The 26207-nt window shown below is 43.0% G+C and overlaps 1 protein-coding gene across 23 annotated transcripts in view; it reads right to left on the reverse strand.

Moving 5' to 3' along the window:
- The window catches only part of LOC129840290 (receptor-type tyrosine-protein phosphatase T-like), a 448617-nt gene that overhangs the window by 55410 nt on the left and 367000 nt on the right, over positions 1 to 26207 (reverse strand). For 11 of the 23 annotated variants that reach the window (XM_055908070.1, XM_055908060.1, XM_055908125.1 and 8 more), the window contains 5 exons: positions 24696 to 24850; positions 15864 to 15941; positions 15350 to 15385; positions 14632 to 14682; positions 6268 to 6464 (listed from right to left, as the gene is read on the reverse strand). In XM_055908070.1, coding sequence (XP_055764045.1) covers positions 6268 to 6464; positions 14632 to 14682; positions 15350 to 15385; positions 15864 to 15941; positions 24696 to 24850 — 517 coding nt within the window. The remainder of the gene's footprint in view (positions 1 to 6267; positions 6465 to 14631; positions 14683 to 15349; positions 15386 to 15863; positions 15942 to 24695; positions 24851 to 26207) is intronic. The other 12 variants (XM_055908091.1, XM_055908225.1, XM_055908100.1 and 9 more) reach the window with 5 other exon arrangements.

The following is a 26207-nucleotide window of genomic DNA, read 5'->3' on the forward strand; positions in this document are numbered from 1 at the left end:
ATTATTTAATTCAGCCTTTATTTCATCCATCACATTCTCAGTGGGTCAGAAGTTTACATACACTCAATTAGTATTTGGTAGGATTGCCTTTAAATTGTTTAACTTGGGTCAAACTTTTTAGGTTGCCTTCCACAAGCTTCTCACAATAAGTTGGGTGAATTTTGGCCCATTCCTCCTGACAGAGCTGGTGTAACTGAGTCAGGTTTGTAGGCCTTCTTGCTCACACATGCTTTTTCAGTTCTGACCACAAATTTTCTATGGGATTGAGGTCAGGGCTATGTAATGGCCACTCAAATACCTTGACTTTGTTGTCCTTAAGCCATTTTGCCACAACTTTGGAAGTATGCTTGGGGTCATTGTCCATTTGGAAGACCCATTTGCGACCAAGCTTTATCTTCCTGACGGATGTCTCGAGATGTTCCTTCAATATATCTAAATAATTTTCCTCCCTCATGAAGCCATCTATTTTGTGAAGTGCACCAGTCCCTCCTGCAGCAAAGCACCCCCACAACATGATGCTGCCACCCCCGTGCTTCATGGTTGGGATGGTGTTCTTCGGCTTGCAAGCCCCTCACTTTTTCCTCCAAACATAACGATGTTCATTATGGCCAAACAGTTATATTTTTGTTTCATCAGACCAGAGGACATTTCTCCAAAAACTACGATTTTTGTCCCCATGTGCAGTTGCAAACCGTAGTCCGGTTTTTATATGGCGATTTTGGAGCAGTGGCTTCTTCCTTGCTGAGTGGCCTTTTAGGTTATGTCAATTTTTACTGTGGATATAGATCCTTTTGTACCTGTTTCCTCCAGCATCTTCACAAGGTCATTTTTGCTGTTGTTCTGGGATTGATTTGCACTTTCGCACCAAAGTACATTCATCTCTAGGAGACAGAACACATCTCCTTCCTGAGCGGTATGACGGTTGCGTGGTCCCATGCTGTTTATACTTGCATACTATTGTTTGTACAGATGAACGTGGTACCTTCAGGCGTTTGGAAATTGCTCCCAAGGATGAACCAGACTTGTGGAGGATTACAATTTTTTTCTGAGGTCTTGGCTGATTTCTTTTGATTTTCCCATGATGTCAAGCAAAGAGGCACTGAGTTTGAAGGTAGGCCTTGAAATAGATCCACAGGTGCACCTCCAATTGACTCAAATGATGTCAATTAGCTTATCAGAATCTTCTAAAGGCATGACAACATTTTCTGGAATTTTCCAAGCTGTTTAAAGGCACAGTCAACTTAGTGTATGTGAACTTCTGACCCACTGGAATTGTGATACAGTGCATTATAAGTGAAATAATCTGTCTGTAAACAATTGTTGGAAAAGTTCTTGTGTCATGCACAAAGTAGACGTCCTAACCGACTTGCCAAAACTGTAGTTTGTTAATTAACAAGAAATTTGTGGAGTGGTTGAATAACGAGTTTTAATGACTCTAACCTAAGTGTACGTAAACTTCCGACTTCAACTGTATGTGAGCTGTTGGCACTGACACGTAAGTTGTTGGCTGAATCCCAAATAGCACCCTATTCACTTTAAAGTGCACTACTTTTGACCAGAGCCCCTAAGTGCCTTGGTTAAAAGTAGTGCAGTATAATGAGAATAGGGTGCCATTAGTGATACAGACATTGTTTGCATGCACTGTCACACACAGAGAAGGGGGCAGAGGGCTCTACCTCAAACCAGTGTGCTATCGATGAGGTCGGGTTCCTTTATGAAGGCAACCAAATATCCAAACGCTTTTGATTAAATTATTCCGCTCCTTGTTCTTCATGTGTATCTAAATGTCCTCTGTTATGTGATCCGTTCCTCTGTTTGACTTTGTGGGCCGTCTGTGTGTGTGTGTGTGTGTGTATGTGCGCCAGTGAGGGCTGTCTCCCTCTCTCAAAGCATCTGTCAGGATGTGAGTAATGGGCCGATTATGCTGACAAACGCACACAGGTGGCCGCTATCGCCTTTAATCAGAGTCCCCAGATCTCCATTTCTCCCTCCCTTCCTTCCTTTCGCTCTCCCTTTTCTCTCTCTCCTTATCTCTTTGGTCCTTTCCTCTTCTCACACCCACAGGTTCACACCCCCACACAGCCATTGAACAAGTCATAAACCATACTGTAGCTTCAACACAAAACGGAGAGCACACTGACAGAACACAAATGAAAACATAATGTATGACATGTAAGGGGCACCATTTGAAATGAGTTGGGGCCTTCTTCACCATAATACAAAGCACTGACGTATGTATGTATGTCTCTTAAGATATTCTCACATCACCGCAGTCACGATCCACCAACCGCAAGTCGTGTTTGGGAATGCGTGACAATTTGACTTTCCCCATGGACTGTACGAAAAAAACACGACCTTTATATTTCATAAGCAAGCATGGAGTAAAGTGCCAACTTAATTTTCAATGGGATAGGGGCTGAAATTGTGAGGCAAATCAGGTTAGAGGGGGAAGGAATAACAGAAAGGGGTTATAAAAATGTCCCCAGTGATGGATGATCCTTTAAATAAGAGGCACAATTGCTGGCTTTATCAGTGCAGGCACAGTGAGCGAGAGGAAAAGGCAATGCATCTCATGTTTACAGCCAGGCAAAGGGAGGCCTACAGCCAAGAAGTTGAATAGGACCTTCACAGCCTTCAGTTCACTCCACTGACCAGACATGAACAAAGCTCTAACATTCTTCCTTTTCTGCCCGTATGTACCAAGAAGGGGAAGAATTAAATTAAATTAAATTAAAAGAAACTAAATTGACCGACTCTTATATGGTAAGACGTGTCTATAGAACTAAACTCAGCAAAAAAAGAAATGTCCTCTCACTGTCAACTGTGTTTATTTTCAGCAAACTTAACGTGTAAATATTTGTATGAACATAAGATTCAACAACTGAGACATAAACTGAACAAGTTTCACAGACATGTGACTAACAGAAGTGTAATAATGTGTCCCTGAACAAAGGAGGGATCAAAATCAAAAGTAACAGTCAGTATCTGGTGTGGCCATCAGCTGCATTAAGTAGTGCAGTGCATCTCCTCCTCATGGACTGCACCAGATTTGCCAGTTCTTGCTGCGAGATGTTACCCCACTCTTCCACCAAGGCACCTGCAAGTTCCCGGACATTTCTGGGGGGAATGGCCCTAGCACTCACCCTCCAATCCAACAGGTCCCAGACGTGCTAAATGGGATTATTAACATCCGGGCTCTTTGCTGCCCATGGCAGAACACTGACATTCCTGTGTTGCAGGAAATCACGCACAGAACGAGCAGTATGGCTGGTGGCATTGTCATGCTGGAGGGTCATGTCAGGATGAGCCTGCTGGAAGGGTACCGCATGAAGGAGGAGGATGTTTTCCCTGTAACGCACAGCATTGCGATTGAGCTTGTTGTCATTGCAGGCAATCTGATGATGCTGTGACACACCGCCCCAGAACATGATGGACACTCCACCTCAAAATCGATCCCGCTCCAGAGTACAGGCCTCTGTGTAACGCTCATTCCTTCGACGATAAACGCAAATCCGACCATCACCCCTGGTGAGACAAAACCATGCACTTTTTGCCAGTCCGGTCTGGTCCAGCGACAGTGGGTTTGTGCCCATAGTCGACGTTGTTGCTGGTGATGTCTGGTGAGGACCTGCCTTACAACATGCCTACAAGGCCTCAGTCCAGCCTCTCTCAGCCTATTGCGGACAGTCTGAGCAGTGATGGAGGGATTGTGCGTTCCTGGTGTAACTCGGGCAGTTGTTGCCATCCTGTACCTGTCCCGCAGGTGTGATGTTCGGATGTACCGATCCTGTGCAGTTGTTGTTACACGTGGTCTGCCACTGTGAGGACGATCAGCTGTCCATCCTGTCTCCCTGTAGCGCTGTCTTAGGCACAGTACGGACATTGCAATGCCTCCTTGCAGCCTGTCTAAGGCAGGTTGGCGCAGATGAGTAGGGACCCTGGGCATCTTTCATTTGGTGTTTTTCAGAGTCAGTAGAAAGGCCTCTTTAGTGTCCTAAGTTTTCATAACTGTGACCTTAATTGCCTACCGTCTGTAAGCTGTTAGTGTCTTAACGACCGTTCCACAGGTGCATGTTCCTTAATCATTAATGGTTCATTGGACAAGAATGGGATTCAGTGTTTAAACCCTTTACAATGAAGATCTGTGAAGTTATTTTGATTTTTACGAATTATCTTTGAAAGACAAAGTCCTGAAAAAGGGATGTATCTTTTTTTGCTGAGTTTAGATACAATAGTCAAGTACCTACAGCAGAGGCAAAGCCACGGCAGGGCCAGGCCGGGCAGAGGCCCTGCCAGATTGAACACTGACCCACCCAATCAGGATGGCTGAAAATAAAAATTGGTTTTAAATGAAAATGTATTTAATGTTTGTATTGTCTCCTGACTAAATCAGAAATGTCTGCCTTGGTAGGCCAGGTTTATGTTTGCTGATTCAAGTGAGTGAGTTTGGGGACCGCATTTATCTGGTCCCCAAACATATCAGCAAAAAGGGCTAGGCCTACTTTTTAATTCTAGATATCATGGTGGATGCATTTCACATTGCCATGATTTTAGGTAATTTTCTCATATTTTTCGCCAGGCAGGCTGTTTTGGCAAAATTAGAGTATACCCACTTCTCAATGCACCACAACGACGCCACTGATGTCAGGGTATTTTTGCTGTTATTTTGCTGGAAAGTGTTGGGCCAGCCACTCAGCAATTTCTACCTATGCCTCTAACCTACAGCATAGTGTTCCTGGAAGGCTGAATTGTAATGAAAGGACTACATAGCATAGTGTTGAGTGACCTTTGTCAATTTGAATAGGGAAAATAATCCTTGGTCCGGATATTCCGGAATGTCCATCTGTGGATGCTCTACAGATTGTCAAACAATCTGTAGATAAGCAATTATTTGCTAAGGTTACGGTTAGGTTTAGAATAAGGGTTAGGGTAAGGGTTAAAGTTAGGGAAAGGGTTAAGTTTAGGGTTAGTAGATAGTTAGTTGAAATGTGACTGATATCTACAGATGGACTACCCAAATAAAGTGTTACCGAATCCTTTGTTTGTTAGATGAAAACAGGCTTTACATGAGTATTTTTCTATAAAGCTTAGAAAACCCAGGTGGTGTCTGCAGACTCGTTTGAGTTAATAAAAGGCTGAACCCAGAGGTAAGTCTAAAGTAGAACACAAACTTGCAGCAATATTGCGGGTTAAATTCTTTCCAATCTCAGGTTAAAAGGACAAATAATTGATTGAGAGTTTTGGCATTAGGAATACGACTGTTGGCGTTATTTGTTGTATCGTGATATCCAATTGGTAGTTACAGTCTTGTCCCATCGCTGCAACTCCCCTACGGACTAGGGAGAGGAGAAGGTCGAGAGCCATGCGTTCTCCAAAACATGACGCTGTCAAGCCAGCTGGCGACCATAGTCAGCTTGCAGGCGCCCAGCCCGCCACAAGGAGTTGCTAGAGCACGATGGGACAAGGAAATCCCAGCCAGCCTAACCCAGACAGTTGTAGACCGCCTCAGGGGTGTCCCGGTCACGGACAGCTGTGACACAGCCTGGGATCGAACCAGGGTCTGTAGTGATGCCTCAAGCACTGCGATGCAGTGCCTTAGACCGCTGCGCCACTTGGGAGGCCCAAAGTTACCTAACTTAACGTTTGTGCCACTTTGGTGCCACATTTTAAGAAAAAAGCATAAAATTAAAATACTTTACTGGACTTAATTGGGATGCAATGCGTGAGTAATTAAAAAGTGATGGTATTTAGTGGAGAAAAAACACTCGAACGACGACTCAAACATCGATCAATAGATGGGGTGGAAATCCATTTTATAGATCTGAGAATTCATTGTCTTTGATATGTTTTGGTAAACTATCAATATTAATTATGTTTTCAAATGTGATTTTCAATAAATATTTGATAAGTGCACCACCAGTGTTTCCCTTATTAAAAAGAGGGGAAGTGCAAATTAGATTTCATCATATCATTCAAACAGAGATGTGCTGTAATCAAATAAACTAAAACAGATCTCAAACAACAAAATTATTCCTTCAAGGCAGAAAGTAAGCAATGCAACTGGACATAATGATATCTGGTCGAAATGGAAGATGTCATGTAAAAGAGGAAACTGACGATATTGGAAGTTTGAATAGAACATCAAAGTTATCTTGAAAACATTATTGTCTTACAAGTTCCTGGGAGACAGTCTAGCGACCACAATGCCACGACTTCCTGTCAAAAACCACACATAATTCCCTGTGATGTTGATGAAACCGTACTAACCATTCTTACCTCATACTCTTCCTTAAAGCCGTATCCCTGGCCACACTTCATCTGAGTAATATGTTGGAGGAGGTCGGCTACACGGATGGCCGGCTGGAACTGTCCGGCCTGGTAGGACATCTCCACTGACTCACAGCCCCCGTATGGGTATGTCTGGATGGTCAACGATGGCTGGGCCATCTCACTATGGCTGCTGTCTGTGGACCAAGGAGAAAACACTCATCGTGAGAAAGTGTTGGGTTTGGAAGTGTTTAACCGCATAGTGAACTATATTTCTGTTAGAATGATTCAGTGGAACATTCATTAGTATACACTACATGCCCAAAAGTATGTGGACACCTGCTCGTTGAACATCTTATAAAAGAAAATCACGGGCATTAATATGGAGTTGGTCCACTCTTTGCTAATATAACAGCCTCCACTCTTCTGAGGAGGCTTTCCACTAGATGTTAGAACATTGCTGCAGGTACTTGCTATCATTCAGCCACAAGAGCATTAGTGAGGTCAGGGGACTGATGTTGGGCGATTCAGCCTGGCTCGCAGTCGGCATTCCAAATCATCCCAAAGGTATTCGATGGGGTTGAGGTCAGGGCTCTGTGCAGGCCAGTCAAATTCTTCCACACCAATCTCGACAAAACATTTCTGTACGGACCTTGCTTTCTGCACGGGGGCATTGTCATGCTGAAACAGAAAAGGGCCTTCCCCAAACTGTTGCCACAAAGTTGGAAGCACAGAATCATCTAGAATGACATTGTATGCTGTAGCGTTAAGATTTCCCTTCATTGGAACTAAGGGGCCTAGCCCGAACCATGAAAAATAGTCCCAGACCATTATTCCTCCTCCACCAAATTTTACAGTTGGCACTAGGTATGGGGCAGGTAGCGTTCTCCTGGCATCCGCCAAATCCAGATTCATCCGTCGGACTGCCAGATGGTGAAGGATGATTTATAACGCCAGATAACATGTTTTCACTGCTCCAGGGTCTAATGGTGGCAAGCTATACACCACTCCAGCCGACGCTTGGCATCGCACATGGTGATCTTAGGCTTAGGCATGGCTGCTCGACCATGGAAACCCATTTCATTAAGCTCCTGACGAAAGTTATTGTGCTGACGTTGCTCCCAGTGGCAGTTTGGAACTCGGTACTGAGTGTTGCAACCGAGCACAGACGATTTTTTACACACTACGCTCTTCAGCACTTGGCGGTCCCTTTCTGAGCTTGTGTGGCCTACCACTTCTTGACTGAACCATTGTTGCTCCCAAACGTTTCCATTTCACAAAAACAGCACTTACGGTTGACCGGGTCAGAAATTTGATGAACTTACTTGTTGGAAAAGTGACATGCTATGACGGTGCCACGTTCAATGTCACTGAGCTCTTCAGTGAGGCCATTCTACTGCCAATGTTTGTCTATGGCGATTGCATGGCTGTGTGCTCAATGTTAAATACCTGTCAGCAACGGGTGTGGCTGAAATAGCTGAATCCACTAATTTGAAGGGTTGTACACATACTTTTGTATATACAGTATATAACGAAATCTCTTGTTTTCATGAAATGCTGTTCTCCCAAACATTGGGATAATTCTGTAAGTGAAGACCTCTAGCTCTCTGGAATGTCTAGAAAAACTCATCATATTGAAAGCATGAGATCTTCAAACTCTTACAGTTGACTCTCCACAAACCCTGTTGCTAGACAACGGCCTTCCTCTATCTCGCTGCTACTCAATCATTAATGATGATACCTCAAAGTTAAATGGGTAATCCAAGAGACACTTTGCTTCACTATTCGATTGGATTGAAAGACATTCTTGCAATTGACTCTTCCGTAGATTAGGATTGGAGAGATTGAAGTAGTTTATTGCTTCTAATGAGTCCATTAAGAGGAGGAATGGGGAAGCTGAATGGCAGAGAAATTCTCAATATTACAGGCATTAAATACCTAAAGTACCATTGCAAATGTGTTAGGTTAATATTACCCCATGTTTTATTAATGTGCCTATTTGCATCTTAATTATCAAAAAAATTACACACTTAAAGTGATTCTCTGCTTGAAAAAGTGTAATCCATTCAAAACATTGTGTGCTACCACATAATGAAATGTGAGTAATCTTGCAAGACTATTACCGCTATATCACTCCTAGTAAATACAAGCCACAGGGAGTGAGCAGACGAGCAGTATTGCCATGTGTTGTGGTGGAAACAATTACTTTGCAGACATCATCTTTTAAAATAGCTCAAAGGTTTCTAAAAAAAAATACACACAATGCTGCCCATCAAAATCAAAGATTATGAGTGTAAATATTAGTAGTCTATGACCTTAGGAACCTCTCCAACAGTCTGTATAGGGTTGAACTGATAATTATGAAAATGGAAACAAGGTTATCACTTTATCCCATGCTATTACATATACCTAACACAAAATGATGCAAACGGAGCACAGTCTCATCTCTCTAATTAATGTTATTTCCTGGTAATGTTCTATCAGGCCATGTTTACATTTCTGCTCAATACTCACACATCTCCATTTCCCATTCCTCCGTTTCTCCATAATTATTTCTGATGGAAGATGGAGATAAACACGACACGAATCTACTCAGCCATGTAAAGGGGTAACGTTGGTTGATCGTTAGCATCTGTTTACATTGAGGTGGGTGAGGTGGGAGGCCTAGCCGTCGGACAGGGAGCAGGTACTGACTGTTCACTGGAGACGGTAGAGGTCCACTTAATCCTACCCAAAGTGCCCCCCTATACAGCCCTATCAGTGCAGACCTAATTCATTATTCATGTGTTTTCGACTCTGCAGCAAGATAATATCGCAAAGTGGCAGCCCAGAGGGTATATTATGTTGTAAATATTATCAAGAAACAGACTCAATCCCATTGAATGCCACCGAAATACCGAGCTGTTAATGCTTGGGGCTGCCTTGAAAGGTCAAATATGCATTTAGCCAGCCATGAAATGTATTCATACTGTATCTCCGCTTGGCTGTAACTTATGTTAAGATATCTTCATGCTAATCATTTGATTTATTGACCTTGGAAGGAACTTTTTGTTGCTTGAAAACGTACGCTTTCATAACTTTATTATTATGGCTCACAGATGCATGAGCACCGGTCCTGGCCTCGTGTGATCACATGCTGTGGCTAAGTGAGTTATCAAATGAAACACGGGACACACACAGACGTTGGCATGTTTGAACTAGAATGGAGCTGGAGGAATAGCGTTCGTTTTATGGGCTCCTGACCAATTGTGCTGTATTTTTTTGCTATCAGTAACGTTGATTTGGACGAGGACTTCTACTTCAATGAGTCAGAGGCGAAATATATTTATTACCCCGGACCAGGCCCAAATCCCGACACTTGAAGAAAGAAGAGACGGCGCTAGAGGCCGGCGTGCGGGATACCTGACGATTAATCACGTCTATTGGCGAGCGTGCAATCACTGGAGAATCAACTGGATGAGCGTCGTTCGAGACCAAGAGAGTTTTCATCTATATTTTTTGTTGTTGTGCATTTACCATCACAAACCGATGCGGGCACTAAGACCACACTCAACGAGCTGTATAGGGACAAGCAAACAAGAAAATGTTCACCTAGAGGCGACGCTCCAAGTGGCCAGTGACTTTAATGCAGGAAAACTGAAATCCATTTTACCTAATTTCTACCAGCATATCACATGTGCAACTACAAGCAAAACAACTCTAAACCACCTTTACTCCACACACAGACAAAGCTCTCCCTCACACTCCATTTGGCAGGTCTGACCATAACTCTATCCTCCTGATTCCTGCTTACAATCAAAAACACACAGGAAGTACCAGTGGATGGTAAGCTACAGGGCTGTTTCACTAGCACAGACTGAAATATGTTCTGGGATTCATTCAATGGCATTGAGGAGTTTACCACATCAGTTACCGGCTTTATTAATAAGTGTATCAATGATGTCGTCTGAACAGTGACCATACATACATATCCCAACCAGAAGCCATGGATTACAGATAACATACGCACTGAGCTAAAGGTTAGAGCTGCTGCTTTCAATGAGCGGGACACTAATCCGGAAGCTTCTAAGAAATCCTGCTACGCCCTCCGATAAACCATCAGATAATGCGTCAATACAGCACCAAGATTGAATCCTACTACATCAGCTCTGATGCTCGTCGGATGTGGCAGGGCATGCACACCATCACAGATTTAAAAGAGAAACACAGACACAAGCTGTCCAGTGAAACGAGCCTGCCAGAAGACTTCAATACCTTCTATGCTCGCTTCAAGGCTAGCAACACTGAACCATGCATGAGAACACCAGCTCTTATAGACAATTGTGTGATCACTCTCTCCATAGCCAATGTGAGTAAGACATTTAAACAGGTTAACATTCACAACGCTGCAGGGCAAGACGAATTACCAGGATGTGTACTCAGAGCATGCACTGACCAGCTGGCAAGTGTTTTCACTGACATTTTCAACCTCTCTCTGACCCAGTCTGTAATACCTACATGTTTCAAACAGACCACCATAGTCACTGTGCCCAAGAACGTCAAGGTAACCTGTCTAAATGATTATCGCCCCGTAGCACTCACATCTGTAGCCATGAAATGCTTTGACTTCCTGACAAGCCGCCCCCAGGTGGTGAGGGTAGGCAACAACAAATCTGTCACACTGACCCTCAACACAGAGGCCCCTCAGGGTTGCATGCTTAGTTCCCTCCTGTACTCCGTGTTCACCCACGACTGCCTGGCCGCACACGACTCCATCAACATAATTAAGTTTGCAGATGACCCGACAGTGGTAGGCCTGATCACCGATGACGATGAGAAAGCCTACAGGGAGGAGTTCAGAGACAACAACCTCAACATCAGCAAGTCAAAAGAGCTGATCATGGACTACAGGAAACGTGTGTGCTGAGCACGCCCCCATCAACGTTCCTCAGTGTCCACATCACTAAGTTATTATCATGGTCCACACACACCAACACAGTCGTGAAGAGGGCATGACAATGACTCTATCCCCTCAGGAGCCTGAAAAGATTCGGAATGGGCCCTCAGATCCTCAAAACGTTACACAGCTGCACCATTAAGAGCATCTTTACTGGCTGCATCACTTCTTGGTATGGCAACTGCTCGACATCTGACAACAAGTACATCACTCGGGCTGAGCTCCCTGCCATCCAGGACCTCTATACCAGGCAGTGTCAGAGGAAGGCCCTAAAAATTGTCAAAGACTTCAGCCACCCAAGTCATAGACTGTTCTCTCTGCTACTGCATGACAAGCGGTACCAATGCACCAAGACTGGAACCAACAGGACCCTGAACAGCTTCTACCCCCAAGTCCTAAGACTGTTAAATAGTTAACTAACAGCTACACAGACTATCTGCATTGACCCTTTCTGCGCTATCTCTTTTGACTCAACACATGCTCTGTTACTTTGTTTGTCTATCCTGTTGCCTAGTCACTTCATCCCTACCTAAATGTACATTAAGTATTAACTAAATTACATCGTACCCCTGCACATCGACTCGGTTCTGGTACCCAGTGTACAGTATATAGCCTAGTTATCGTTTCTCATTGTGTATTTATTCGTTGCGTTATTATTTTATTTCAACAACAAAAAATCCCTGTATTGTTGGGAAGGGGCCAAGCATGTGGCAATTACAATTTAATTTTATGTTAAAAGAGTCAAGTGAAAATCAATCCCCTTTCTGGAAACGTCTGTTCTTTCTTTACTTTATTCTGAAGGCCAAACATGGCAGAAAAGATATAAAGAACATAAAGAGGTTTCCCAGAGAGCAGGTTTCTGTTGTGAATATTGCTCTGTTGTGAAGGGATGGAGGACAGCTTGGCTCATGTTACAAGGGTGCATGGTTCGTAAAACGCTATACTGAGAAATATTATTATGTCCTAGCAAAAAAAGAGATCACTACCAATCATTTTTCTAACAGTGTTGGAAGATACGGTCTGGGAGAGTCCCTGATCTCAAGACAGCTTGACTTTCTATTTAGGTGTACAAAGCGATATTGACTCACACCTTCGCAGCGTCTACCAACTGTGTCGCAATATGGTAGAACATTGAGCCCAACATGATGCTCAGAGATAATGTGGAGACATATAGGAAGAAAAAAAATACTTCAAAATGAACATCCTATTTTGCAGAAGTTCTTCTAATAAAGGACATTGCCTTTAAAGTAATTTTGCCATTTTAGTGTGCAGTACTTCCATGAGGAGCAGACTAATGATTAGTGCTCAATTATCGGCAGTGCAACATTATCACTAAACAACCATTTTTGACCATTAGCAATAATTACCATCCATTCAAAAATACATTGGACAGCTCTTTGAGCGGGAACAACATAATTCCTTTTGAAATTACCTAAAATGTACCTCCATTCTAAAGACTAAATATAGCTGGAGAAGATTTGAGATAATGTGCAGTGATTTTCCAAGTGTAGAAATTAGTCATTCTCTAAAACCCTTAGGAACATTTAAGAGTTGTTGGAGCCAAATATACCTAGCCCCTTCTTTTAACATGAACCAGGATCCATCCTGTTTTATGTGTTCAAACATGGCATTATAAGTTAAGCCAATGCAAATTAAGAACTTTAGCTTCCTCTGCTTTTGGCAGATATAGAGTATATGCTGCATTTAGAGATGTGAATGGCGTAAATTATGCAAGAGGATAGATGCATTCTAAACTAAGTCATGTCTGCTGGCAGCGTATAGGCATCTACTCTACTACTGGATATCTTATCAATACCATTTTGCATACGCTGATAAAAAAAACAAAGTATGGATTTCATTCAACACTCCCAAATGTAACAGTATTCGCTAGCTGAGACTCTGCTCCTGGTGATGGATTAACAAGAGAACTGTGCCAGTCCCAGAGTTGGTTCTCCCTTGCACCCCTCAACGTTCTTCACCACCTGTGAAACTGAAGCCTTCCCTTCAGCAGGACCTATAAGCAGGACCTGATCCAGTCAGTCCGTCCAGCTTGCCTGACAGCCCACAGCCAGAAGACAGACTCTATCCCGCCTCTAGCTGTCGGTCTTCTTCGGTTTCTGGTGAAGCATTGATACCTCTGGTGCTGATAGCAAGTAACGTTAAAGAAACTAGCCCACACGCAGAGCGACTGAAATCCCTATAACTAAGTAAGAGATAGAGAGGCAGGGGGGGAGGAAAAATGGAAATGTACAGCATCATCGGTCATATCTAATGGCCTGCCTGCAGTGTCAGCTAAATATATTACACAGGACTTTATAAACTGGCCTGTGATCAATATCTAGTGAATTGACTCAAGGCCACACTACTACTAGCTAAGCATGTGCACGTACATGAAACAGCTGTGATCTCATGCTTTCTCTCAGACAGTGAATGAAATTGCGTCACTGATTGGAATGTAACGTTTAAAAAAATTATGCCTATTTGCATCGCAAAAGAAACACCTAAGCCATCAAAACCAAGACGAATATACAAAAACAGCTAAGCCTAGCTTTGCATGAGAGCATTGATTTTCTAAAGCTCCTTCCTCCACACTAAGACATCTTGCTTCTCTCCCTCTCCATCTCTATTTATCCTCCTTTTTTCACCTTGCGGTAGCCGGTCAGGCTAGAATGAATAGGCAAAGCTAAATTATTGACTGTCAAACTTGATGATTATGGCATGTACTATGGGTAATTTACAGATTTACTGCTGAAATCAATAAATGCTGCAGATGCTTTGGACTTGCTTGCTTGACTGCCTTTCCCTGCATCCTGTAATGTTTGACAAGACTCTTTTCCCCCTGCCTGGGCTCTGTTTGCTTAGAGCTGGCTTTCTCTCCCCTGGACAGTAAAGAAGGGGGTTTGTCGGCCAACAGTGCTTGAGAAAGGTACACTTGGACTCCAACCAGCTTTGGAGGAGAGGATATATGGCGGGCTCAGACCTTCCCTGTCTTGGTGACTTTAATATAAACACTTGAATAGATTAAAATCACAGTACAGGTAGTTCCACTTGGTTGCTATGAATTTGGGTAAACAAGGACTCTCTAAGAGTTTTAGGGGATACCATTTAGAATATTCAAGATTGTGAGAATGAGGGGCTCAGACGGCTACTCTTAAAGCAGGAATAACAATGCTGAATGTGTAAAAAACGAGGTCGTGAGAATGAGGGCTCAGAGTAAAACATCTTCAGGACCCAGCTGAGTTCCACTCCATCCCTTTGAACATCCACAGGTCAGTGGAAAGTCTATTTTACAGACAGCCTCAAGATCAAAGAGTGTGTTTACAGTACCTTTCTGTGACCCCAGGGGGGCAGACAAAACAAAACATGTGCCCCATTAAACAAAAAAAGTTATCAACAAGAATTGGACTAAGACCAAACAAAATACCTACCATGAAGCCAGGTGCTGACCAATGGCGGGTGGGAAATCTGTGAACCACCTACTAGAAATGGAGCACATAAACCAATGAAATGGTGCCATTTGACTTGAGGAGGATGAGGAGAAACAGTTCAGAGTGGAGCTAACTCTACCAAAACACTTGACATATTTAAGTTCGCAGCAAATCTACTTGTCAAAGAGGTGGTCAATCTGCTTCGAGAAGGATATGTTGTAAATGGATTTGGCATTTCAATCTGGCTGTACGTAAACTGAAGGGGCAAGATATGATCCGTGATGTTGCTCTCAAAGCTTTCCCAAATCGAAGCATTAATATTCAACCGGTTGCAACACACTATATGTGATTCTCATTACACTCCAGTGCATGTACTGTAATTATAGGCAGTGGCATCCATGACACAGCAGACCTCCATTAGACCTTTCACAGCCTGCCCTGGGTCAGCAGCATGGCCATGGCCTGACACTGGGAGAGTGCTGTCTGTGTTGAATAAGTAGTGATAGTACGTTACAGTAACTTTGTAGAATCCTGCTAACGTGCTGTTTGTTTTGATTTATTATCTCAGTGAATGGTCTTCAATTTGACATATACGTGAACAACATGTTTGGATTGAATTTGTGTATGTTAAATCCATTACCAGATATCTAAACAACAAGATAAGTAAAAGCAAGATAATGGAAGGAGAAGCAAGAATAGATGGAGAGGAGATACTTACCAATTGATGCTGTTGCAGGGACTGGCTCCTTCGACACTACAGAGGTGAATGACACAGGGAAAGAAGACAGTGAATATGGAGCACATTGAAGTTTATTGTCATGAATCTCACCCTGGGAGGCAGAACTGAGTGATTTCCACTAGATGGGCGACCTGCAAAGTCATAATTTGCTATGTCCTAAAAACTAATGATTTTTTAGCTTTTTGGTCTTAATTTTAGGTTAGGGTTAGCAGTGTGGTTAAGGTTAGGTTTAAAATCAGATTTTATTGACTTCGTGGCTGTGCCAGTTAGTGACCACTCTGAAGAGCTGCCTCCAGGGCAAGATTCATGACAAATGCCAACCTGCGAAAATGAATTCTCCAAGCGTCAAACAATTTCCACCAAATAAACTGTCTCCCGTCTTCAGATTGATTTCTCAACATGTTCTACTTTGAAGAGACCTGAAAGAGCAATATGGCATTGCCTTATGTAGATTCACTACAAAGCAGGCTTCTTCAGAGTGGTATGGCTGTACCTGAGTAGTAGGAATTCAAGAGGGATTTGCTTTGCAGCGTTTTGCCTTGCAGAGAGAAGGAGCAGGGAGAGGGGGATGCTGAGGGGAGAAATACAAGGGGGAGATGTTAAAGACTTTGAAGACAACAGCACAGCAAACGGGATGCAATATCCAGACACCATCTCTACACAGAAACAAGATGGGTCTGTATCAAACTAAAATAAGGCGGGTCTACAGAACTTTAGCCCACTATCACCACTACAGTAAGACAGAGAAAATGTACCACAGGTGAACAGACCTGGATGGGTGCACGTTATACCACCAAACGGTAAAATACATGAATTCTCCCTTTCAACAACTCACACTACCAGCCCTATCCTACATGAAACGTTGAACAATGCCCATGGGATTCTGACACATGGAGTTTCTACAGTAATCATTACGTGATATTACATACTGCTATGCAGACCATTTTCCCACAGGCTAGCTCGATCTCACTCTGAGCATGTGCTCAGGTGAACCACAAGGTATTGCAGATACGGCTATGTAGTACTTTACATTTTAATGCACAACTGAGTATCGCCTCTGCTCAAATATAAACCCTAACCCTTATTCATACTGTATGCTAATATAGCCAACTTTATTCTACTACCTGCGTGTGAAAAGTGCTTTCGCAGCTTTATAGCCTAGATACTAGCAAAGGATGTTTCACAAGAATGCAATAACAGAAAAGGTTATTTCACCGTGTCCGTGTAAATATTAGATCTCCATGCTTGGCATTTCTCATTAGGCATAACCTGTGCCCAACACCCCCGGAACTGTCCTATTCTGATGGCCACATTAATAAAGAAATAATTATAGGGTGGAACAATGAACAAGGTGTTGTACAGGAAGAATACTGATATGAGAGGGAGAACATTCTGTGTTGGAGGCTTTGCATACATAGATGTATGTGATGGAGCAGGGATTTTTTGTTGTCACGTCTCAAGAGACTAGTTTAGTCAAATCAATGACGAACAGATGGAAAATTATGGATTTTACCCAAAATTATAGCAGTAAACAAAATAAGAATTTGGGAGCAGACAATACATGATGACCAAAATATTACAATACAGGTAATGATGGACTTGTAGTGGAAAGATAAGAGAAGGTGATTCTCGTGACTAGCAACTTGCAGGCGCTGAAGCCCAGCGTGATGACTCATTCACTATTTATGACATTGTTTGGATGGCTGATCATTTGTGGGCTATCACAGGGGTCAAACACACCTTATTTGTGGTTTTCTCTGGGGGTAGGGGGGGGGGGGTAGTTCCCACAGAACCCTGGGAGCACAGACAGCGTTGGAGGTGTGAAGACTGATGAAAACTTTTATTGAGGAAATTAATGTTACTGTGTGAATTAAATTGTTATGTTTGGAATGTTTCAAGAGTTCATAAAGAGCTATGCATTTTGATGTGTTTTATTGTACTGTAAGTGCTATGAATTTATTGTTACAGGGAAACTTATTTTGTTCGTTGGACGGTGGATAGATCATTGAAGGCGTGACACAGGGGTGCGCTCCTATCATTTAAATTGAGTTGATTAGATTACTTTGAGTTGATTAAATTGAGTTGATTAGATTTTACTAGCAAAGTGCAAAGAAAAGTTTATTCAGGTTGGGTGTGAGTTTCTGCTTGAATTTGGTTAAAAGGACAGTGAATTTGTGGGCCTCCCGAGTGTCGCAGCAGTCTAAGGCACTACAGGTGTCACTACAGACCACACACAGCCTGGGTTCGATCCCAGGCTGTGTGACAACTGGCCGAGCCTGGGAGTCCCATAGGGCGGTGCACAATTGGCCCAGTGTCGTCCAGGTTAGGGGGGGGGGGGGCTTTACTTGGATCATTGCGCTCTAGCGACTCCTTGTAGCGGGCCGGGTGCCTTTAGGCTGACTTCAGTCGTTGGTTGAACAGTGTTTCCTCTGACACATTGGTGCAACTGGCTTCTGGGTTAAGCAGGCGGGTGTTAAGAAGCGCATATTTCGGAGGATGCATTACTCGACCTTCGCCTTTCCCGAGCCCGTTGGGGAGTTGCAGCGATGAGACAAGATTGTAATTGGATATCACGAAATTGGGGAGAAAAAGGTGGTCAAATACTAAAAAATATAACAATTCTGAGCTGAAGACGCGTGTAACCACGTTAAGTATTAAGCCTATTGTTGATAGTAATTTACTCAGAGTTAATCTGTAATGTATCACGTATTTCATGTACACAGTAATTGAGTGTTAATTCTTTCATGACTAATAAATTATATTAGCTGAATTGAAATAAATGCATTCCTCGATTTACAGAGTAATTATTTGATTGACTATACGTTAATAATTGAGTAGGTCTATTGGCAGTTGTTATATACTACACATGCTTGGGTACCACCTTGACAACTCTGATCTGCTTGCCTCAAATTAATGCTAGAACATCGGTCGCCAAGATTAGCTGTTTTTATCTAGTCTCATAATGATTGCATAACAGCGCAAGTTAGACACATGTTCATTATAATCATACTGAGAGGTGACGTACAGGGCTGTTGCATTTATTCACATAATTTTGGGAGGCAGATTGATAAATGTAGTTTATTATCATTTTTAACATAATGGTTGGATAATTTCCACACAAAAATACAGACTTGTTTTCTCACTGAATCGACACCACGATAACGTGCATGGTACATTCTCCTTTTCTTCTAAAGTTTGAAACGCTATTAGGGAATTTTCTTAGTTGGGTTACATGCAGAGCTGAAGTATGGACAGTGTAGTGAAGGCAATTACTGTATATATTAGTTGAGACTTTTGTTTTCCAGCTGACCCAAACTTTCAAAAAAGTGTGACATTTTCCCCAGAAAAAGCTTCTGAAAGGGCCTTCCTAATTACTGCTGCCACACAGCAGGCTGGACCCCACTTACAGCTCAGAAAAAATGGCCAAAATGCCACTCGCCTTTCTCTGAAGTGTCTTATTGAAAAGTATATTCAGTGGAGATGCTACAGTAACTTGATTTGGAATAAGATGGAATCCTTTTGGAAAAGAGCAATTGGTATCCACTCATGGTCTTTACGGCTTTTACTAGGTGGGTGCCTAAGAACCTTGTACACAGTGCTACAATAGGTTGGTGGATTCATATTACACTGAATTTAAGTTATTTGTAAGCGCACTGTGGTTTTTGGCTGAAATATTGCTCCATATGTGGCACTGTACATGAATATGGTCGACCAGTATTGTGCAATGGCAGTGAGAATGACAGAAGGCTACCAACAGCTGCCTAGCTAATCATCATGTAGGGACCAAATAAGCACACAAAGGAGACTTTAAAGGAGAAGTTTACCCAAAATCCAGAAACTCTCAAGTGATTCCATACATTGAAACTAGTTCAGTGGAGTTTACCCTCTCCCCCTCACTCTCCCTGTAGGGCTGCACTGAAACAGCTGCAAAAAAACAGGTCACGTGACTCTTGCCGTTGCTGGATTCAGGCCTCAGTTGTTTGATAAAATCATTTTTTATATTCAAATGTAGGAACTGGGTTCTACAGTTTGAACCCCTGCTGTTTCTGGCCCTACACCCAAACCGCCATCTAGATGTGTGAAGTTGTATCTTTTCTGTAGGAAAGCTAATTATCCATCATGTATGACCTTCCTGGGAGTTTGTAAACTTAAATGTTTTATTACCATATCATGTTGGTATGTTCTCTATAGTTATGTACCTGAAAATGTATAAATTGACCATGTCGGCAAAATTGATTCAAAATGCTGTGCAGTAATGTAATGCTTCACTGGATCTGTCTAAAACTTTGCACACAAACGTTACTGCCATCTGGTGGCGCCTAAACTCCTATGTCATTTTATGGCCTTTCTTTTGCATTTTTTTGGGGGGGGGAAACACAGTTTTTTTGTATTATCTTTTACCAGATGTAATGTGTTATATTCTCCTACATTAATTTCACATTTCCACAAACTGCAAAGTGTTTGCTTTTCGCCAGCAGCATACCACCCTGCATACCACTGCTGGCTTGCTTCTGAAGCTAAGCAGGGTTGGTCCTGGTCAGTCCCTGGATGGGAGACCAGATGCTACTGGAAGTGGTGTTGGAGGGCCAGTAGGAGGCACTCTTTCCTCTGGTCTAAAAAATATCCCAATGCCCCAGGGAAGTGATTGGGGACACTGTCCTGTATAGGGTGCCGTCTTTCAGATGGGACGTTAAACGGGTGTCCTGACTCTCTGAGGTCATTAAAGATCCCATGGCACTTATCGTAAGAGTAGGGGTGTTAACCCCGGTGTCCTGGCTAAATTACCAATCTGGCCCTCAAACCATCATGGTCACCTAATAATCCCCAGTTTACAATTGGCTCATTCATCCCCCTCCTCTCCCCTGTAACTATTCCCCAGGTCGTTGCTGCAAATGAGAACGTGTTCTCAGTCAACTTACCTGGTAAAATAACGGTGAAATAAAAAAATAAAAAAAGGGTATCAAGAATATGCATATCCTCGCTTCAGGTCCTGAGCTACAGGCAGTTAGATTTGGGTATGTCCTTTTAGGTGAAAATGGAAAAATGGGTCCGATCCTTAAGTCAAGAAATGTGTACTTTTCTACATAAAACATTTCCGATTATTTTAGGTCATTCTTTTATGTAACCGACAGCCACAGCGCTCTTGGGTACGGGACAATTAGTGGGTTTATGTTTTTCACATTAGCCCAAAACACTATACAGCGTATTTGGCAAGTATTCGGTCCCCTTGACTTTTTCCACTTTCTTACGTTACAGCCCTATTCTAAAATTGATTAAATACAACCCCCCCCCCCCCCTCAATCTCCACACAATACCCCATAATCACAAAGCGAAAACAGGTTTAGATTTTTTGCCAATTTATTACAAATAAAAAACAGAAATACATTTACATAAGTACTCAGACCCTTTGCATCCTGTTTCCATTGATCATCCTTGAGATGTTTCTACAACTTGATTGGAGTCCACCTGTGGTAATTTCAATTGATTGGACATGATTTAGAAAGGCACACACCTGTATATAATAAGGTCCCACAGTTGACAGTGCATGTCAGACCAAAAACCAAGCCATGAGGTTGAAGGAATTGTCTGTAAATCTCTGAGACAGGATTGTGTTGAGGCACAGATCTGGGGAAGGGTACCAACAAATGTCTGTAGCATTGAAGGTCCCCAAGAACACAGTGATCTCCATCATTCTTAAATGATGGAATAAGTTTGGAACCATCAAGACTCTTCCTAGAGCTGGCCAAACTGAGCAATCAGGGGAGAAGGGCCTTGGTCAGGGAGTTGACCAAGAACCCGATGGTCACTCTGATAGCGCTCCAGAGCTCCTCTGTGGAGATGGGAGAACCTTCCAGAAGGACAACCATCTCTGCAGCACTCCACCAAATCAGGCCTTTATGATAGAGTGGCCAGACAGAAACAACTCCTCAGTAAAAGGCACATGACAATCTGCTTGGAGTTTGCCAAAAATGCACCTAAAGGACTCTCACTCCATGAGACACAAGATTCTCTGGTCTGATGAAACCAAGATGAAACTCCTTGGCCTGAATGCCAAGTATCACGTCTGGAGGAAAGCTGGCAACATCACTACGGTGAAGCATGGTTGTGGCAGCATTATGCTGTAGGGATGTTTTTTAGCGGCAGGGACCGTGAGACTAGTCAGGGTCGAGGGAAAGTGGAACGGCGCAAAGTACAGAGAGATCCTTGATGAAAACCTGCTCCAGAGCGGAACCTTCACCTACTATCAGGACAACAACCCTAAGCACAGAGCCAAGACAACGCAGGAGTGGCTTAGGGACAAGTCTCTGAATGTCCTTGAGTGACGCAGGCCTCCTAATTGTCGCTAGAATTTCTAAGCAAACAGCTGGAGGCAGGGCTTTCTCCTATAGAGCTCCATTTTTATGGAATGGTCTGCCTACCCATGTGAGAGACGCAGACTCGGTCTCAACCTTTAAGTCTTTACTGAAGACTCATCACTTCAGTAGGTCGTATGATTGAGTGTAGTCTGGACCAGGAGTGTGAAGGTGAACGGAAAGGCTCTGGAGCAACGAACCGCCCTTGTTGTCTCTGCCTGGCCGGTTCCCCTCTCTCCACTGGGATTCTCTGTCTCTAACCCTATTACAGGGGCTGAGTCACTGGCTTACTGGTGCTCTTCCATGCCGTCCCTAGGAGGGGTGTGTCACTTGAGTGGGTTGAGTCGCTGACGTGGTCTTCCTGTCTGGGTTGGCGCCCCCCCTTGGGTTGTGCCGTGGCGGAGATCTTTGTGGACTATACTCGGCCTTGTCCCAGGATGGTAAGTTGGTGGTTGAAGATATCTCTGTAGGATATAACAGGCAGGATATAACCCCACCCACTTTTCCAAAGCACAGCCCCCACCCCCCTGGTGTGGGGGCTGTGCTTTGGAAAAGTGGGTGGGGTTATATCCTGCCTGTTTGGCCCTGTCCAGGGGTATCATCGGATGGGGCCATAGTGTCTCCTGACCCCTCCTGTCTCAGCCTCCAGTATTTATGCTGCAGTAGTTTATGTGTCGGGGGGCTAGAGTCAGTCTGTTATATCTGGAGTATTTCCCCTGTCTTATCCGGTGTCCTGTGTGAATTTAAGTACGCTCTCTCTAATTCTCTCTCTTTTTCTCTCTTTCTTTCTCTCTCTCGGAGGACCTGAACCCTAGGACCATGCCTCAGGACTACCTGGCATGATGACTCCTTGCTGTTCCCAGTACACCTGGCCGTGCTGCTGCTCCAGTTTCAACTGTTCTGCCTGCGGCTATGGTACCCTGACCTGTTCACCGGATGTGCTACCTGTCCCAGACCTGCTGTTTTCAACTCTCTAGAGACAGCAGATACTACTGTGATTATTATTTGACCATGCTGGTCATCGATGAACATTTGAACATCTTGGCCATGTTCTGTTATAATCTCCACCCGGCACAGCCAGAAGAGGACTGGCCACCCCTCATAGCCTGGTTCCTCTCTGGGGTTCTTCCTAGGTTTTGGGCTTTCTAGGAAGTTTTTCCTAGCCACCGTGCTTCTACACCTGCATTGCTTGCTGTTTGGGGTTTTAGGCTGGGTTTCTGTACAGCACTTTGATATATCAGCTGATGTAAGAAGGGCTATATAAATACATTTGATTTGATTGAGTGGCCCAGCCAGAGCCCGGACTTGAACCCGACCGAACATCTCTGGAGAGACCTGAAAATATCTGTGCAGCAACACTCCCCATCCAACCTGACAAGAGCTTGAGAGGATCTGCAGAGAAGAATGGGAGAAACTCCCCAAATACAGGTGTGCCAAGCTTGTAGCATCATACCCAAGAAGAATTGAGGCTGTAATCGCTGCCAAATTTCCTTCAACAAAGTACTGAGTAGAGGGTCTGAATACTTATGTAAATGTGATATTTCCACCCAAAAAAGTATATACATTTGCAAAAATGTCTAAAAACCTGTTTTTACTTTGTCATTATGGGGTATTGTGTGTACATTGATGAGGGAAAAAAAAACAATTTAATCAATTTTAGAATAAGGCTGTAATGTAACAAAATTTGGAAAAAGTCAAGGGGTCTGAATACTTCCAGAATGCACTGAACCTCCATACGCTTGCTTTGTCACTTTTCTATTTTGTATTTTGGCACTGTGCCAGATCCAGTCCATGTAAATACAGTAACAGCTGTATCTTTTAGTATCGTTCGGTTTTCTGTCCCCATAATTTCTGATTGCATATCGCGCTCATGGCCATTGTTGCTGAAGTGCTTGCTACACACACGCAGTGATGCAAGGTTGGCTGCAGGAGTATTTACATCGTCTTTACTATTTCGAATACCTACTAAACATCTTCTGGATCTCTCCATCTTTTAGCAGAAAACAGTGACATTTGGTGCCTTCTTCTCTTGATTTCCTGTATAAAGTGCAGCCAAGGACCGAACACCACCTTGCTCTTGCTGCCATCTCTTTTCCCACTTTGCGTAACTAACTTTAACTATGATATGCCTAACTATCGACTTTTGCACCAGCTCCTGCTTACTCAAACGAAACTTGAATCTGTGACATCAAGCTCCATATAAGGGCATATCTATAATGTTTCTACATAGCATGGTCTCCCCCACATGTGCAGTTGTTACCCATCTCCGCTGCTGTGGCAGTCTGCTACATAAAATACTGATATCAAATAATCATAAATGTTTTAGGTGGAAAAGTACACATTTCCTGACTGAAAACCAATAGTAGTTTTGACAAAAATAGCTAATTCAGCTGCACGCTTTCAATAAAAAACGAATTTCTGATTCATGAATTCACTGGCAACGGATCAAAGTGATGCCTGGATCCAGCAATGCCTGGACCCAGCAATGCTAGTCACGTGACCCGTTTTTGTAGCTGTTTCAGTACAGCACTACAGTGAGAGAGGGGGAGAGGACAAAAACTCCACTGAACTACTTTCAATGTATGGAATCACTTGGAAATTTCAAGATTTTGGGTAAACTTCTCCTTTAAAGGAGATAACTACCAAAGAAAACAGAACAACACACAAATAGTGAGATTAAGTGAAGAAATAAACTCCAGGCAAAGGAAACAGCATGTTGAACAGCATGTTAAATTAGAGAAATAGGAGTGGAACAAGGGGTATCAAGAGATTAAGTCAAACACAAGGAAGTGAAAAGAGAGAAAAAACAAGCCCGGACTGACAGGAATTGGTACAGACTAGTAGGAAGGGTTGCAAAATTCCCAGGATTCCCAGTTAGATTTCCAGAACTGTGATTTCTGAAAAACTTCTGGGGAATTTTGGGAATGTTTCGGGAATTTTGCAATCTTGGTAGTAGGTCCTATTTGACTCACTGAAACCGTTGATGTCCTGGCTGCTGGTGGAGAAGGGGTCGTCCTTGTGCAGAGTGCTGACTTTGGTGGTGCTTTTATCAGCCGTGCTCACCAGCCCCATCTCCCTCTGGGTGCTGCTGCTGCTGGCCGTCTCCTTCTGTTTTTTGGCCAGTTTCCTTCAGCCGCCACCCAAAACAAACAGTGTCACTCAGAGACAATGGCGCAGTTGAAGTACACACAACGTACAACAAACTTGTACTACACCATAAAAGGTAAAGGAGTAAAAAGTGAAGAGTGGCCATGTTACACATTGTTCAGTATCTAGTATTTTGTAACTAAATCATTTGGGCTAATTTGGTGCCTTTCAGGCAAAAGAGAATGCATTCTGTTCAATAATCTGCAGTGATTTATTCCATGTGGTGAGTTCACTATTTCTGGACTGTGATTGGGGAATAAAAACTTCGTAGTCATAGTGACTGATGGTAGATTTGGCCAATAATATTTTTGGGATGTCTCAATGATATTATAAAGAAACGTGTGGATTTCAAAGTCAGAAGTTTGCCATGTGGAACAAAGCAAATCAGGAACTTAATTTGACAGTTCTGAATGCGTAAAAAGCAACATTAGCTTACCATTTTACTTGAGCTTGACCGGTATTCTAACAAATACTTCACTGTAAGTCAGTCTATTTCAAAGAACAGTTTGAGACTACAGAATGTAACCTCTATAACGACCTCCCTCTAGAATTTCAGACTGACTAATAACTGCAGTAGGCTTCAGAAGTTGAACACTTAGTCAAGGCTTCCGTTATTGTAAAGGTGTAGGTCTGTGTAAGGCCTGTTGATGACTATACTGTACCGTTGCGCAAAAAAATATTCCTTGAAAATCAGTTGGAAGGACTAAGGTTGATGCTTTAGCTCTTGTAGGTAAACACATTCAACAGAATTAGTTAAGGAAATGCTGTCATTTATGAGCTGTCTTTAAAGAGGGTAGGCCTTGTGGAATATGGAGGCGTGATAGTCATTTGCAAACAAATGCGATCCTTTGCTTCCTCAGCAGCTGGGGTTGAGGACAGAGGCAAATGTTGCATCGGTGAAACCTCAGTCAAGAAGCAATAACAGAAGGGTCAGATCTGTAGGCACCTCCACTTTTTTCCAATTACGTTTCCAGGTCTTAAAATTGTGGCAATAAGGAGCTGTGTCTGATATTGCTGGCTGTTTGTGTGTGCGAGCGAGCGTCTTTGTGTGTCTGTGTTTGTATGTGTGTGAAGGTAGTGGGTGTGTGAGTTAGTGGTGGACATGTGATGTGCTTTTACTTTGCTGTCACGGAAAGAGCCCTCTGAAATATTTTTTTCTGTAATCATTTTGACATCATTATTTCAGGCAGACCTTTCCTCCAATTTACAATGTACTTGTACAGCTGCGCTTCAAATTTCAAGTATTGATTGGTGGCTATAGTGCTATTCTTACTTTGAAAGTGGGCAGAGGAGGAATGGTAGTGGTGTGGAAGAAAAAAAGAAGAGTCGCAGAGATG

The sequence above is a fragment of the Salvelinus fontinalis genome, chromosome 3 (assembly GCF_029448725.1).
Source record: "Salvelinus fontinalis isolate EN_2023a chromosome 3, ASM2944872v1, whole genome shotgun sequence".
Taxonomy (NCBI): Eukaryota; Metazoa; Chordata; class Actinopteri; order Salmoniformes; family Salmonidae; genus Salvelinus; species Salvelinus fontinalis.